The sequence below is a fragment of the Perca flavescens genome, chromosome 7, assembly GCF_004354835.1.
Source record: "Perca flavescens isolate YP-PL-M2 chromosome 7, PFLA_1.0, whole genome shotgun sequence".
Classification (NCBI taxonomy): domain Eukaryota; kingdom Metazoa; phylum Chordata; class Actinopteri; order Perciformes; family Percidae; genus Perca; species Perca flavescens.
In genome coordinates this window covers 13,054,586-13,072,016 of record NC_041337.1, presented here as the reverse complement: position 1 = coordinate 13,072,016, position 17,431 = coordinate 13,054,586, and the positions used below count along the sequence as shown (strand labels likewise).

Here is a 17,431-nt window from a genome sequence, read left to right as displayed (position 1 = left end):
TAAATTTTTCTTCTACACATTTTCAGCGCTTATTTCTACATCCCATATTTTCTGATATAAAACAAAAATTGAAAATGGGTGAATGTGACCCGAAGTCAACACAAGGGTTAAGAATACACAGGAGACAATCTCGCAAACTGTGGAATGCTGAAAATGTCAGTAGTGTTTTCTCTTTGGTTGCACATTATTCTTTTGGCCAGTAGAGGGTGCTCGTGCTTCACAATTAAATGTTGAGGTATTGAAATTATTAAACTGTCGGAAATATGCAGAGGAAATGTGTTGAGAGCATGTGATGGAGAAACAGTAGTAATGAGGTTTAAAAGAGGCAACAAAAAGCTGCAATGGATGTCGAAGAGAAAATTCAAGAATAGATTTTTGGCTAAAACCTGACATTTATTGGCTGCACCATCATCATAGAAAAAGCCACATGCATAAAAGTCAGCTCTCCTCTCAACACTAAACATTATACATGCTAGTATGTGTGCACTGACCCACAATAAAATAAACGTTATTATCCCAGACTGGCTAGTTACTGCTGTAATCACTGAAACTAATCAACAGAAATCACATCCCTTTCCTCACATCATGTGGTCACACTGCACTCAATCTAAACTCAACATTGTCTGACAGTACACTCTTTGAAGGAATGACATTTACAGAAAAGAAAGTAATAATTTCATTAAGAATAAAATCAATGACACATTTTGTGTCACTACCAAGCAAAACTAAAAGCATTAGCAACTAATACTTGTGGGTTTCTATACTAACAGATAGGGGTGGGAATCACCAGAGGCCTCACGATACGATATCATCCCAACACTTATGTCACAATACGATATTATTGCGATTTTAAACATATTGCAATATTCTGTGATATATTGCAATTTATTACCTTTTTCTCCAACTGGAAATTTTTCCCAATTTCAACTGATGTCCCCAAAAGTAAACTTTGTCAACATCTGTTTTATCTAAAAAGATAAATTTCTGTTTGTTCATCTCACTTCAATTTTATTGCTGCAAAATGGGATTGTCAAGCAGACAAACTGACCAACACATACATAGTAAAAGATCGATACTTGCGTCTGTGTATTGATACATTATTGCCACGGAAAATATCGCGATACTATGCTGTATCGATTTTTTCCCCCACCTCTACTAACAGAGAAGTTGTTATTTGGGAAAATATTAATTCAACGGGCCTATTGTTTGGTTTAAATTATTCTATGATGGGAAAACTGGGTCAAGACGGACAACTTTTTCCCTTTCGCTGACTTTAAACATGTTAGTTTTCATTGGGTGTTTTTTTCTTGAATGACACAGAACAAGACTCAAGTTTCCTGCCAACAACCAATGAGATGTCAACTAAAGGCAGAGGGGGAAGAAAATGAAGCAGAATGAAGTGGCTCTTTGCAACAGCAACTCCTGCTGTTTTGAGCAGAAGAGAGGAATCAAACTCATTTGACTCACTGATAAATTAGTAATTATGGTGCAGCCTTCAATAAATACATTTAATATCTGTGGATTTGTCTTAGTCATCTGTTTAAATATTTTAAGATGATATACAACACATTTGGAGGTATATATGCAAGAAAAAAAAAAAAACGCAACATAAAACTGCCAAAATATTTCAGAAGCAGTTATTCGTGTAATTATTAATGTTAATATTTTGTGTTGCTTCTGTCTCTGTGGAGCAATAAACATGGAGCAGAATGTGTTGTTAATGACAATGAACATTTCTGGATAAATGTGATTAAGTTTCCTTGATGTGAAAAAATGCACTGTTGGTCCCACTGTTAACATCTCCCACTTTGTTTCTTGTGTCTATCAAGTACAGTGTGTACTTGGCCACAGAGGTCAGGCAACAGGGCCTCCCCCGAGGCTTAGAGGTTAAGACCCCGTCCAGGAACCACAACATCCCCGGTTCAAGTCCGAAAGAGGACCTTTGTTGCATCGCTCTACTATCTATAATAAAGGCACAGAAATGGCCCAAAAAAAAAGTTAGGCAACATTGCTGAAGTTCAACAATAACACAGCAGGCTGTGTCACAGATCTTTTGTGTTTCTGGAACCTGGTCTTTGGTTTTGTGTCTGGAGTGGAATTTATTTTCATTGCTGCCACTTCATGTAGTATGCACAGCCTCCCAATGCTACAGAAAGCAAGACCAAAATGTACTTTTACTTTGTCCATGGCTTAAGTTTCAGATTAACTTATGTAAAAGATGTATTAGTGTTCATCCTTTTCCCTATGTTTTTAGAAGAAAGTGTCATTATGTAGAAACAAGCTTTAAAAAAAAAAAAACCTCACTCCTGAATATTTCCACAAAATGACACTGGCATTTAAGATTAACAGCGCATATATATATATATATACACACACACACACACACACACACACACACACACACATATATACATATATATATATATATATATATATATATATATATATATATATATATATATATATATATATATATATATATATATACATATATATATATATATATATATATATATATATATATATATATATATATATATATATATATATATATATATATATATATATATATATATATATATATATATATATATATATATATATATATATATATATATATATATATATATATATATATATAAAAAGATTTCCTGACATATTTTACTTACAGGGTCACTTACAAGCACAAATGAGGCACACTGCTCTTTTGATACAAAGGAGTGTCATTACTGGTTAACCATCACAGTCTCAAGGTGGATGATTAACTAAAGAAATGATATCCCACTACATCCTTCCATTATAAACCTGCTAAAATACTAAATAAAACAAAAACAAAAATAAGACTTTGACTATAGTGTCTTGCTTATCCACAGTATTTGTTGAATGGTGAAGTTGTTCCCCAATGTTAAGTGATTTGATCTGTAGTCAGTTATGCACTTCCCCCACTAATAGTGAGAGTCAAAAAACAGGTGGGGGAACTGATGCTATCACTGAAGGCAACTTCACCCCACACTAGCAAGCATATTGGTCCATGGAGTGTATGAAACAAATGTAAACTATATGGTAGTAAATTTAAAATCAAAACCCATCCACCCATCACCATCTTCTTTGACCAAACTGTAACTGTTTGTATTCTGATGTTATGCTTTGCATTCTTTTGTTGAATAGATTATTTCAGGTTATATGTTAGCAAGGTGCAAAATTCTCTTTAAGCATCCAAAAAAAAATAAAGAAACCATTTGACTGAAGCTCTGACCAGCAATACAGTGAGGCACGAAGTCTTGCAACTTCACATTCACACTGAGGATCACTTTGTGGTCCAGCAGGATCAATATCCACTACTGTCATCTTAAACAAGCCATATTTTAAAGTTCAGTTCACTCTGATAAAAGGCCACACTTATTTTCCTGAGATCCATGTCGTCATGTGATGCAGAGATGAAATTGTGCAGCAAATCAACACGTGCTGCGACGCCACCATCTATCAGGACAACACCTCTGTTCACCAAGCCACACCTGCCCTGAGGACTGCTGTTTAGCAGATGCTGTCTCAGCCTGCATCATCTCCTGACCTCAACCCCACTGTGAACCTCTGTGACGCGCTGCAACACACAACAGCCAGAGATGTGACCTTAGCATGCGCAGGGCAAGCAGCATGGTCAGGACCTTCTCCAGAAATATGGCAGCAACCCACAGCTGCACATTCAGAGGCTCATTGGCTCCATGAGGCGTCAAGCAGAGGTAGATGCAACAGGTGATCACTAAGATGGACTGCTGTACAACTATTGTAAATGTTGTTTAAGAACATCGTATTGTTTTTATTTTAATGCAGTGTTTTGTGATTTATTTTTGCCGTCAGTAAAAATCAAAACTAACATCTTGATATTTTGATCAACAAAACTACAGTCCAACTGAAATGGCTGTGGACACTTTCAGTCTCACTCTTGAACCAACTTCCATTTTTTTTCAAAATGCAGGCAATGTAGCTAAAGAAATTGAAGTTTCAGAAGTCTCGAAAGCGGTTTTCTCAAATGAACTGCGGACAATGTCCGACGAATCAGGTACGGACGTTGCCCGAAGTTACCCTTTCACACATTTAGCCCACAACAGGAGACTGTCCGCGTCAGGCATGTTCTCACTTACTGGAAATACTGTGTTTGGTTTAGGCAAGGCATGGCACCTTGGTAGACCGTGCAGGAGGCAGGACATTATGCGGATTACACCGCAGTAACATAGCCGGTTAATAATTTGCAAAGTCTCTTGCCGTTTCTTAAATTTGTCTCATGATTTAGTTCCTGAATCTCGTAGTCTCACCAGTTAGACATTTCCATTGGCATCTTCGTGTAAATGACCCTTCTTCGTCACCCTTGAATGTTCGTTTTCTTCCGGTTTCGAGCGGGTCAGATGACCTTTAACACTACAACATGCTGTTAATTCTCCAGACAATGACCTGCTCTTTTTACACATGGCTCAATCAGAAATTACATAGACTTTCTACTAGCCTGTAAGGTAAAGTCCATCTAATAATTTTCTAATTTCAGAGTTGCAGTGCATGTGTACCAAAATTTCATAACAATACTTTCTCACTTAGACTTACTGATTTTATTGGAACTACTTTCCCGTTAGAAAGAAGTTCTAAAGACACTATTTACAGTGCTGTGTGTGGATTATTACTGGTCCTTTAAAATTGACCTAGCAATAAAGCTGGATTTTAACAGCCTTTCACAATATTTGCAAGGGTTTGGTATACATGGCAGTATTATAAACGTTTAAGTTTTAGGCTTCCAGACTAAAATGAGAGGTTAGGAAATGCAGCTACTGCTGTTAACGTCTTTAAACCTAAACTTATAAGTAATGCAGAAATCTGTGTTGTGTCATTCTAACATATTGATGATTATGGTCTGCTAATAATTGACAAACTATACATGTTATATATCATATATATATTTCCTATTTCCACCTCTACTTGTATGTATGTATACTATGTATGTATATAATAGTTGTAATAGGGGTGACCCTGAATAGTTGAATATTCAATGCTTTGATAGAAGGAGCCTGATTCGACTGCCAATCTCACAGTTGAATCTTCGCAGAGACATTATGAAACAAGGATCATGTCATTTTGGCTACGTGGGGGTGCTCAATGTCGCATTTTACATATAACTACCTGTTTTCTCCCAAAGAGTTAATATACAGCATTTTATGATTTAAATATCAACATATAATGCTGTAAATAAAAATGTGCAAAGAAAGAAGCTTTTAACAAATCTTTTTAAGGTGTGTGAATAAATCCAACCGCTCCATGACAGATTTAAGTTTCATTTTCCATGATCCGTGAGGGCAGGGATTTAAATCTTTAACTGAAAATTTCTGGGAAAAGAAAATCTAAAGTGTGGGTGCACTTTGAAATAGTAAAAGATGATCCAAAGTAAGATGCAAGTTGTGTGCCACCGGCCGATACAGGAGCACAGCCGTGATCCAGTGCGCAGCCCACGGCATGATCCGTCCGCCCCAATGATCACCAAATCCTGCACACCATAACAGCAAGCCGCGGCAAGGCAACGTTTGCAGCAAAATAATATTATGACAAGAGGATTTAAAAGAAGTATAGAGCGCTCAGTGCAGGAAAGCAGAGTTTTTACCTATCTTCAGCTTTGCTGTATGTCTATTTCTCCCTTCCTGTAAATTGTTCCTGGAACTGTGTAGAGCAAATTAAAACCAGAGTCAATTCAATCAAGCTGATTCTGAAATATAACAAACAGACTCACTGTCTGCTGTACCTTGTTTGTACCATTTACCTATGTATACTTGCGAGTAAACTATACTTGTAAATGTACGGTTAAATTGCAGTTGTTCAAATTTGAAATGCCACACTAGTCTTAAAGGTTGGGGGAAAAAGGCGCAGAAACAGACCCCAGGTCAATGCTCAAAAGGAAACCACATAAATTATGTTTTAGAAAACAGATGTTTGCTGCTGTCTGTGTGTTTGTATAATTATATAGAGAAATGTGGATGTATATGCATGTTTAGGTAAAGATTTTAGGGGTAGGGGTTGTAACATGGTCGTATTTGTTATTTTCCACCTATTAACAGAACTAAATGTGACTTAATATGACCCAAGTAGGGTTATTTAACCACTATACCCACACAATTAATGACTGAAAAGATGCCTATCCTTCATCTCTAAAGTTGGTATGCATGTGTGGTGAACTGTAAGCTTTCTTTCTTTCTTTATTTGCAGGAGAATGAAGTCTTTTCTCAGAGAATTGGAGGAATGCAGCATTGAAGGTGGCCAGCTGACACTTCGAAATCATCTTCATGGAAATGTGACAACAAATCTCCCGTTCACCGTTTGGTGAACTCCAGGTGGAACCTCATTCTAGCATCTGCACTGATGAATCCTCCAGTCCCCTCTGCGTCTCTGCAGCAGCAAGTAGTCAACTTCTCCTCCTCCATACCAGCTGCCCAGTCCCTATTCATTGAGAATCCTATCTTAGCTAATATTGGTGTGTCTGAGCAATGCAACGACTGGTCCAGGAATGTGTGTCTGTGTGTTTGTGTTGATGGAAAGGAACATGGAAAGTTGTTTGAGCCTGACAAAGGCACAAGGAAAGTTGTAAAATGTTATGTTGAATGTATGTTTTATGTATGAAGTGCATAGGTAAGTTTTATGCAACTGCAAAAAAAAGAAAAAAGATGTTGCCTCACAGAGGCATCAGACTACTAATAATTGTGCTGTCTGTAGGAAGAAAGCGCTGGTGCTTGAACATCGGGGTCCTTGTTTGAAAAGATGAATCACTTTGAGAAAACCATAACTGTTGAAGAAGTGGGGTGCCTTGCCAACATTGCGGCAATACGACATTATGCAGGCTTCACAAAACCAATGTATTCAGTAGTACAGACGTGTTACGTGTTGTCAAAGGTTTGACGTGGGGTGTGGCTGTGAGCAAGAAATGCTGAGTGCTGTAGCTGTTAATATAAATGTCTAAGTTAACTAAGCAATCTACAAACACTGTTGACTGATAAAAGATGCATACTTTTTCAAAACCCACACAAAATACACCTTGAATAATTGAGCTTGCATCACTGTTTAGAGAAGTTAATTATATTATGTGTTATAAAATAACTTTGCTCACTTGTGGAGTCAATTACATAGGCTTTTTGGCAACTTTTTTCTCCGATTGGGGGATAATGTATTTATTTAATTTGTTAAAATGTTCATGTTTAAAGTCAATATATTAATCTCAATAAATAATGTTTAAAAAAAATTATTATGTGTTGTGAAATGGCAAATATCAATCAACAATTTTATTTGGGTTGTGATTGATTTGAGGTTCAAGAACTAGTCCTGACAAAATGATGTTATAAGGGATTCTGTGAGATCCACCGTTTGGCCTCATTTCCTAAATATTGAGAAAAGAATAGCCTAAATGGGATATGTGCACTCCATTTTAATAAATAGAAACCTTTGGGCATAGACCCTTTTCAGGCATGCAGTATATAGTCTGTAATAAAATGGAGTATGCAGATCCTAGTGTGCAAAGTCATTCTTTGGCTGGCCATCTTTCCACCACTTGGCAAAGCCCTTTAGCCAGATATGCAGTGGACACTTTAGTATTGGATTATGTTTTAAAAAAATCCCTATCCTAGTTTTTTTTCTTCAAATAGAAAAAAAAGAAAGAAAAAAAAAGTATCACAAGGTTTTAAGATGTATACACATCTGTGATGGTAGTTAAGGAACTTTTTTGAGTATCTGACTTAAAACTTGAAAAGTTGTTAAAATTCATTTTGAGAGAATATAATAAAAAAAAGAATGTGCAAGATGTGGTTCGATATTTAAAATGATGAGCAATGTGTATATGTGAGCATATTCCTGTTGGCTCTGGGCTGAACATGTGAAAACATATGGTATGCTTTATGTGCACTGAAGGCTATGGTGAATAACACTCTAAACCTTGACTTGACACATATTCTTCAGTGGGAACCGTTTGAGTTTGCAAGAGGTCTTTGCAAAACCAGACAAACTGAACATTGGAGCAGTGTTTCAATACACGGCTACCAAAACACAATAAAGCATCCTGCCTACCCAGCACTACCCCACACACAGTTGCTCTGTGTTGCAGTTAAACCAGTTATGAGACTGGTTTAAATGAGTTTGTGTTTAGCTAAATAATATAATCCTGACTAGTCAAGACTGTTTCAGCACATTTTGGGCATTTAGAATCGACAACAAAACTATAAAAGTGAACATACTTACCCACTGCTGACCCCTGCTACTTAGTTATCCCAGAGAGAGAGTATGTATGTGTCCAAGTGCGTGCTTGTGTGTGATTGTGTTACGTAGTGCCACATTACAAAAAAGAAGGAAAATCTGTAATGCCTTTGGCATGGTGTGTAAACTACTGTGTGATCCGAATGTGTATGAGTAGCAAATGGTACGTACACGCTGTGTAAAGCTTAGATGATGGTATGGAAGTGGCCTGAACTTCTGAGAGACTGGGGTCGCAGGCTAAGGGAGTTGCAGCCTCCTCCTGTCCTCCATCATCTTCCTTCACCTCCTCCTCACCTTTTCCTGCTAATCTCTTAGACATCCTACCCGACCTCTGACCCTGTGATGAAAATATTTAAACAGTTCAAAAATCAAGATACTTCATATAGAAAGATGTTCACACTGTGATTTAACATCAGACACAAAATGTAGAAAAGACTCAACAAGTGAATATATTTGCCTACTCACTTAAAATGTCTCTCTCAATTTCTCAGTCTCCATGATGAAATGACTTACCTTTGCAGTGGGTCTGGCAACGGCAGCTTTTCTCTGTGGCCGCCCTCTGGACTTGGGCACCTTCGGGCCAGAAAGAGTCTTCATAGTGACGGCAGCATGCTGAAGGATGCAGTCAGTGCCACAGTAAACAGAGTCTGGTAGGGCTTGTTTGAAGCACTCAGGTCCAATGCACAGAGGAAAAGAGCTGTCTGTCTCCATCTCAGCTTCGGGCTCGGGCTCAGGCTTCGTCACAGGAACCTGCTTCTCCTCCACCACCAATACGGACTCCTAAAACCAAAATCTCATCTTAGACCCCAAGACCAAACTTCTGTCATGCAAATACTTACTAAGGATACAAATATAATACTGTGATGAGATATCACATATTTGCTGTCATACAGAAAATAGAGAAAAATTCAACCTAAAAACTACGTGCTGCTGCTGCCAACAAGTTGAAAAGCTATTTATATTTTGTTGTGACAAAGGATAATGAGCCATCTGGTGATCACTGGCAATCAAAATGAAATTCTAACCTTGAGGTCTTGCAGCTCCTCATGCCCCTCCTGTTCTTCACTGAGAGGACTTAGTGTCAAGCATTCAGGAAAGCTAAGCTCAGGCTCTGGTTGATGGTGAGGCTCAGGTTTGAGTTGGCTCTGCTTCTTTGTAGTGCAAGGGGGGCAGATGTACTCTTGCCCTTTCTTCTCCATCGTACGGCCCTGTGTCTCACTGATACCAACACAGTCGCCATGGAACCAATCCTGGCAACTGTCACAGCAGATCATGAACCTAGAAGCAAACAGCAGAGATCAGGAAGTGAAACTGACAGATGGTTGAGGTATGCAAACCCTTAAAGACAGAAATGAGCATATACCTTTTATCCTGTTTCTGTCGACAGATGCAGTATAGAGCATTTGAGTCAGAGCCCTCTGTGTCAGATATGCCTGAAAACTCTCCTACATTCTTGTAGTCTTTTTTCTCCTCCTCCTCCACCTCTGGTGCATCATCATACTGGCCAGGAGTTACATCAGTAATCTGGTCTAAATCAGTGTCTATGATTATGCAGTCTGAGCTTGATTGCTGAGCAGGACTCAGAGTGATGTCAGAGTTAGCAGATGATATCTCTATTTCAGAAGGGCTGCGTGGATGATTTTCTTTTTCCTCCTCTTGCAACTGCTGTAGATGGTGCTCAGATGGATGGATGGATCCAAGCACCACCTCATCATCATCATCGTTGTCCTCATCATCTACCATGCTTGACTGAAGCGCCGCTGCCCTGCCCCTCCCTCTGCCCCTTCCTCTACCTCTTCCCCTACCTCTTCCTCTGCCTCTCCCCCTTCCTCTGGCCTTTCCTCTTCCACCTCTCCCTCTAGGTCTTGTGTCATCCTGCCTGCCTTTAGATGTCAACTGCTCCTTAATCTGTATCAGAGTCATGTCATCGCTGTCCTCTTGACTAGAAATCAACACCACATCATCAGTTTCCCTTCCTGTCACGTTGTCAGAAGCAACAGGCTGTGAGAGCTCCATGTCATCAGCAGATTCAATATTATCAGGCCCCTCAGTTTCTTCTATAACCTGTGGAGGGGTCACGATGGCATCAGTGGCTTCCAAAATGTCAGGGACTGTCAGTGCATCTGACATTTCCATTGACAAGCCCTCGTTCCCGCCGAGCAGTGAAAAGGCAGTGTGGAAGGCAGACCCAAAATCTTGCCATAAGCTGGGGTCAAGGCTCCCTCCTGCAGAAGCTTCTGAGGCTGGCTTGCTCTCCTCTGATACAGGCGAGGATGGAGCAGACCACTCAAGGTCATCTAGAACACTCCTCGTTGCACCAGAAGCTCTCTGGGTTGTGTGGGTTTCTGGAGTGGCCAGGGGTGTCTGGTTGGTTCGGCGGCCTCTGCCTCTGCGTACAATTGGAGGACTGTGGGTTAGGTCTCCGATTTCATCCAAGAACTCCCTTTTAGCGATGGTTGTCCGCCTGAAGCCCCAAGACTTTTTAACCTGAGACATGGTTGGTCTAACACTCGTCTCTGCCCCTTCTGACTGGCTCTGCTGGTCCTCTAGAAAAAGGTAGCAACAAACAGGGTTAATAAAAAGGGAACCAAAATCTCTTTCATGTCAGACTGATCTCATTAAGTGGCATATGTATGAAACGCCAATTTGTATGCCATTTTGTCATGTTATCAAGATGCAAAATCGCTCTTTAGCATGTTTATCAACGCTGTTTGGCCTCCATTGACCTACATTACGTGTGATTTATCACCGTAGCGAGTAGTATGAAAGGACGGAAGTCCGCAGAGGGAGTGTGGCTGGGGTGGTGGATGGGTAAAACACATGATTTTCACCCAGGAGAGCCAGGATTGCGTCTTGCGTGTGCCGTTTATCAACGTTTTTTCTTTTCTTGTTCATGTTCTTTTCCTAAACTCAACCGTTTATTTTTTTCCTAAGCGTGTGACGTTTGTCTCGCGATAGAACGATAAGACACCACGTGGTGTATGTTTACATCCGCTGAATACAGCCTAGACATACACAGCCTAAACATACACATGGAAAGCTCAAAATGCGTACAGATAACACGCCATTTGGCTTTAGGAAAGTGCCGTGTATGTTTACGCAAAGTCATGATGCCATGTTGTTCATGTGTATCTGCAGTCTGCCCATTTAGGCCACTCTAAGACTAAAAAGATGGTTTTACCTGAATTATTAGCATCACTGTTATTTTCCATTGGGTCCATACTGACATCCATAGGCAGCTATCAAAACACATAAGATATAATTTGTTAGTACACAAGCTTAGAGGAATATTAACTATTGGGCAAGTTAGATGAGGGCTAAATGCAGAAAAACAGGTACCTCTGCAAATGAGCGGATGGCTGGCAAAGCCTAATTTTCAGGACATGTGAAGTGTCATTCCACTCTCTCTTTGCACCTTGGTATATTTGGGAGGGAAAACACATTAAGATTACATTAAGAACATTAGATTATGAGTCAATAACAAGCCACAAACACATACCGTAACAGTTTAACTTTATATCGGCCGTTGTATGAGAAGGCAGACGTGAGTGACCATCAAAAAACTCATACCTCTAATACATGTACAAATACATTCAATTGCCTGTTCACTAGGGCCATTGACCTAAAATGAATAGGGTCTAATACAACGTCCCGCAATACATCACACCTTAACTCAGGTTAGAATGTTCAGTTTTTAGAGGTGTTGATTAAAGTATTGCTGAATTGTAATATACTGAGAGGTGTTTCTGGTAATTCAACACCACCACAAACTGTATAAACATTATGATCTTCATTAAGGTAGGAGTTAATGCTGGGCTGTTCTATTTGACTGCATTCACTTGAGGTACTGGGGCTTTAATTTAACAGATTGTTCAGGAAGGTGAAACAATTGGGTTTACTATATGGTTATTTCATATATACGATTTATTCATTGAATTACCAGAAAACATGCTATATCGTGATATATATCGTTAGAGATATAAAATTACCTATATTTGAATGAAAGACTTTAGCGATATTGCTCAGCTCTAGTGCAGACATTATATATTTAATAACTTAATTATATAATAAAGGAGTGTAACGCTAGCTGGTCACATATGTACGTTGGTGTAACTATATACGTTTTGTTGCTTAGCAAATGTGTGCATTTAAACGACAGGGGAACACAGCGTTGTGTCTAATTAACGTCAACATTAATCCCAGATTGTCCAATTTCTCATTTTTTCGCTGTATCGGACCGCGTTATTGACAAAATCTACCCAGACATGATCTAACGTTGGTTGACTGTTGCGTGAAGGCCTAAATATCTGATCTATTGACACGGCTGGTGAAAAATCTGCCTGGTGTGCAGATGGTTTATTTAAGCAAAGACTCGTCAACAGGAGTGATACTTATGTGGGAAGTTCACTCTAAAAAATGTAACAGACGCTCGATAGCTAAACAGAAGCGAAACACCAGACCTTACTAATGTCACTACTAAATCCCACTCGGCTGTGAAAGCGCAGAAACGAAACGTCCTTGTTCTGCAACGATACACAAACACTCAAGAGTTATTTCGGTGACGAACGACATTGTTCTCTGCATGCACCTAATCCACCTAGCTAGCCGCTAGCTGCTATACTCCCTGCTAATAAATGCAATGAGCTGCAAAGCCAATTGTCTCTAATGTTATCGTCAACACGAATTAAATGTTGCACGTTTGTACGTTAACGCCCTGAGGAAAACTGAAACCGTACCTTGGATACAAATGATTACTTTCCAGTTATTATTGGATTCGCTCAGCTAGCAAGCTGTTTTACACAACCTTCCATTTTCTCTGCCTTCCTTGCTGTTTCGTAATCTCGCGAGAATTACTCCTCACTGGCGGGATTGGGCAGCACCGTCCTTTCCTGTTGATCAAGGTTCTATGGGTTCTATCAGTGATCGTTTGATTTGTGATAATTTCCATAGAAAGAGGTCTGAATGAATCAAGATGCACTGTATTATGTTGATCAGAGCATTTTTATTTTTTCTTCACGAGTCCATTTATTGTATGTACAGTATGTAAACACAAACGAGACACAAGCTCAAAAACAGACATGCTCACAGGGAATAATATCCAGCCAAAATACAGTTTCTATTTATGCCTACCCAGTTCTTAGACAGTCTGATCAGGATTTACATTAGCCTTGGATAACCAGTTAAACAGAGGCTTCGCTAAGAAGTGACATTCATATGAAGTAATTTATTTTCAAATAACTTTTTTTGGACACATAGAAATGTTATTTCATTAAACATACTATAAAACATATAACACTATAAATATTGTTCAGGTATTTTCTTACAAAAAAACTTTGTACAGTTTACATTTTTTAGTTCTTTGAATAAATCACAGATATTTTTTATGTAGGTCTTTACAATGTGGAACTACAATACAAAATGAATGAGCCAAAAATGCCCCGGCTGACATGAAAAGGACATAGTTGAAAACAATGTTTAAATTTGCATTGCTCAAAATATCTCGGTTGACACGAAGCAGACATGGTTTAAAACATAAAGATGAAACTTGCATAACTCAAAATACCTCTGATGGAACCACGATGAATGAATATAAACTGTCAATGGCTATTTTTGTCTCATTATATGGAGAGCAATCAACAAAATAAAAACAAAGTACTTAAGAGCAGCATTGAAAAAGTGTAAATATTCTGTGGGTTGATACAATCTTGTTCAGACTTGAAACAAAGTGGTAACAAAGCTCTAACAAAACTACAGTATGAAAACATACAACCTCACATTTTATTTCTCAAGACAGACTACTTTCACATGGTGAATCCACCTAAACACAGACTTGTGATAACTGCAAATGAGAGATGAACCAAAAAAAAAAAAAAAAAAAAAAAGTCCACCAAGCAGATGTACACGTGGGAATGGAAAAATCAAAGTGATTTGTCACGCAGGCCTTTAAGCACCAAGTTTGAAGCCGTATCATGTCTGACACGACAAGCCCCACAGCGGCCTTGCAAAATGTGCGAGTGTATCTGTAGTGTAGCAGTTAGGTCACAGTAACTCCAGCACTGTCCTTGCTCTTGTCCAAATATGTGGGAGAGTTGCTTTTGTCTGATATGGATCCCGCTCCTGAGGGCAGGGTCTGTGTGGCTGGAGAGTGGCTTGAAGATTTCAATGAAGGGTCAGAGTTGGACTCTGCTTCTGGCTCTTGCTGCGAAGCTGTGGCTGGAAGGAAAAGGAAAATATAAAATGAGAACATGGACACTGTATATCTGTGCATGTTTGTCTGTATTATTTGCCTTCTAGGTTGGGTTAGAAGCAAGGCGGTGTCTATTAAAGTCAATGGTGAGGTAAGCTATGCAAAGGTACACTATACTTTATCAGTTGGTTAGATACATTATGAGAGTCTTTGATGGAATGAGTGCTTGGGTTTACAGTAGTTGGGGGCTAGGTGACCGTGGGGATGACTTTATAGGAGGAATAACAGAGATGACAGACTGTGTTTCGGGTGGTGTCATGTCCATTATACGAATGACATTAATTGCTAGATATACGGTATATTTATGTCCAAATATAGTAAGCGTGGAGAAGGAGATTGAATGAGAACATTTTTGTCGGTTTCAAAAAGGTAAACAAAAATATAACCCATCTGAAAATAACGGGTTTCACATCAGACTGAAGTGTAAATGTATAGAGATTATCTTTGATAAAAAATAATCTGCTTAATCAACTATTTTAGTAACAAGGACAGCATATTTATGCCTTGTTGTATAACATACAAGAAAAACCCAGTCATTAAAGTCCAATAACTTTCTATAAATCTGGTCATCAGGAAATCACCCATCCTGATGACCGAGAACATAATGTATATTCCTTTACAACTTTACTGCTATTTGTTCTACATGTCAAATTGTATTTTAGTTGGGGATCACAGCACTTGAGGAGCAAAAACTGGGTGCTTCATTTGCAACAGGAAACCGCACAACTGGGGAAACATTCATATTGAGAAAACACAGCCCGAGAAAAAAACAAAGTGCCCTTAGGTAACCTTCTATTCTGCCTATAAATCCACATAAAATAATAAAAATGGAATTATTGAATAATAAAATACTTGAGCATAATATTTTGTATTTTGAGTATCTTTGGTAGACTACATTAAATCAACAATTTGAAAATCTAATAAAACAGTGGCTTTTGGTATTTACATTTGCCAATAAATATTTTTTATTTGTAATAACCATTGTGTGACAGCCTCTGCATCACAGCCCTCAACATAAATCAACAACACGTGTTGCCCAAATGTAAATCTATATGTTGGACACACTAGTGCAGTGTGAGTGTTTATGTTACCTGACTGTGTGCAGGACTTCATGTGTTCTGGCCAGTGGGCTTGCTGACAGGGGTAATCACAGTAACTGGTATTCCAGCAGCAGTAGAAGATGGCTTCCTTCCTGCAGTTAGCGCACCACTGTTTCTTTTTGGTCTCGTCCACTGCCTGCTGCTTTTCCAACTCCATCTGCTTTTTCACCTCAGCCACCAACCGCTCTCTTTCCTGCTCCAGACTCTGCCTCATCTCTGCCATCGTCAGTTCTGCATTTAGGGTAACAAAAGAAAAACTTGGAACTCATGCCATGTGTGAAAAATAAACATCTGTATTCATATAACATTCATGAAAAGACTGGTTCAGTAGAACATCAACTCTCAGATGTGTGGGGACACATTCCTGGAAGCAGGAAACTTACCGAGATTGTGTTTCATCTCTGATAACTCTTGTTGATGCAGCCACTGGAGTTTCTCAATCTCTATCCTTAACCGTCGAATCTGTGGCGAGAATACACAGACATTAAAACTTGCCAAGTGTTTGCCATTATGACACATTAAATAAGCATCAGTCTATAAGCCAGAATGTACCTCTGCAATTGTGTTTCCTGATGTGCTTTTGGAAAGATCATTGTATATTTCAGTCATTGTCCCTTTTATTGTGTCCATAATCTGCAAAGTTTTGGCAAAAACAGGTGATATTAGTCCACAGTTGTAACTACTTACATCCTGTAACAATGAAGTGAACAGAGCAGTAATTCAATTTATGTGGGATAAAATTGGCCAAATTACTTTGTTGGTGTACTTGGCTATATCTGCAGCCACCTCTGCTGAGCCTGTAGGGATCTGCAAGTCTCCTGACATGAAAGAAGAGGAGCTGCCAGATGTGACCTGGGCAGCTGTGGATGAGGAAGTACCCTGAGGTACGTCTTTTTGCACTGCAGGGATAAAGATGGGGAAAAAAAATGGAATCTTTCAATACACATTTTCATCTTAAATATGTACAGTTTAATGTTCAGATGAATGATTAGAATGGTGTATATACCCTTGGCTGCCTGTCTGGTCTGATAGCGGGTACTTGAGGAGGAGTTCTGCTGTTGTGACTGCAGCTGCTGTGGGCTGCGCGTCTGCCCCGGACTCTGGGCCGGTGTCTGCGCTGCTGACTGCTCTTCCTGCTGCTGCCTCTGCACCTTCTGCATATGCCACTTCTGAGAGGACGTCTGGAATTTGGTTGGATTCCAAACCACCGCCCGCTGCACTGCTTGAGCTGTCTCTTTAGGCAGTAGAGGGCGCTGTTTCTTTACAGCTGCGGGTACTGGGGATGTTGTGGAACCTGAGGTGGAGGCAGGAGAGGGTGCACTGGTTGAACCGCTGGTAGACGCGGTGGCACTGGGCTGACCAGAAGCTGCAGTGGAAACAAGGTTGAGGGCTGCTGTGATGGTGGGTTGCAAAGAGTCTTTCCGGTTAGAGGCGGCTTCTCGTGATGGTGCGGCTGCAGCAGATGAAGGCAGTTTTCCTGAGCATAAAAAAAAAAATAGCTCCATAAGTGTGAGGCATTCTGGATTTCTAAATTGGACACTTAAGCCCAAGAGGGTTGAATGAGGAATTATATCATTTTTATAGAGTCAACTGGAGACCATATGGGAAGTTTTGAGAGCAGAATTGAAAATTTAGTTTAAGGGGAACTCCACCACTTTTACAGATCAAAGTCTGTTTACAGGTCTTGGTCTGTATGACGGCATATGTGAAAAAAAGGAGCTGCACTAAATCTTCCTCAAGGTATGTCGCTTGAGTTAGGGTCAGATGGGGCCGAAGACTAAAAATAAATCTGAGGGTGTAGAGTTAGAAATAG

General features: G+C 39.4%; 2 protein-coding genes across 7 annotated transcripts in view; both read right to left on the bottom strand.

Annotated features, from left to right (window-relative positions):
- Positions 1-13,141, bottom strand: part of LOC114558065 (uncharacterized) — a 40,781-nt gene extending 27,640 nt beyond the window's left edge. Inside the window, exons 1-7 of the mRNA XM_028581784.1 lie at positions 13,008-13,141; positions 11,611-11,686; positions 11,453-11,510; positions 9,635-10,817; positions 9,297-9,549; positions 8,785-9,051; positions 8,443-8,608 (exon numbers count right to left, since the gene is read on the bottom strand). Coding sequence (XP_028437585.1) covers positions 8,443-8,608; positions 8,785-9,051; positions 9,297-9,549; positions 9,635-10,817; positions 11,453-11,504 — 1,921 coding nt within the window. The 5' untranslated portion in view covers positions 11,505-11,510; positions 11,611-11,686; positions 13,008-13,141. The remainder of the gene's footprint in view (positions 1-8,442; positions 8,609-8,784; positions 9,052-9,296; positions 9,550-9,634; positions 10,818-11,452; positions 11,511-11,610; positions 11,687-13,007) is intronic.
- Positions 13,142-13,253: 112 nt separating this feature from the next.
- The window catches only part of LOC114559259 (protein kinase C-binding protein 1-like), a 20,190-nt gene continuing 16,012 nt past the window's right edge, over positions 13,254-17,431 (bottom strand). For all 6 annotated transcript variants that reach the window (XM_028583823.1, XM_028583822.1, XM_028583827.1 and 3 more), the window contains 6 exons: positions 16,625-17,095; positions 16,372-16,517; positions 16,171-16,251; positions 16,002-16,080; positions 15,610-15,849; positions 13,254-14,484 (listed from right to left, as the gene is read on the bottom strand). In XM_028583823.1, coding sequence (XP_028439624.1) covers positions 14,306-14,484; positions 15,610-15,849; positions 16,002-16,080; positions 16,171-16,251; positions 16,372-16,517; positions 16,625-17,095 — 1,196 coding nt within the window. In that variant the 3' untranslated portion in view covers positions 13,254-14,305. The remainder of the gene's footprint in view (positions 14,485-15,609; positions 15,850-16,001; positions 16,081-16,170; positions 16,252-16,371; positions 16,518-16,624; positions 17,096-17,431) is intronic.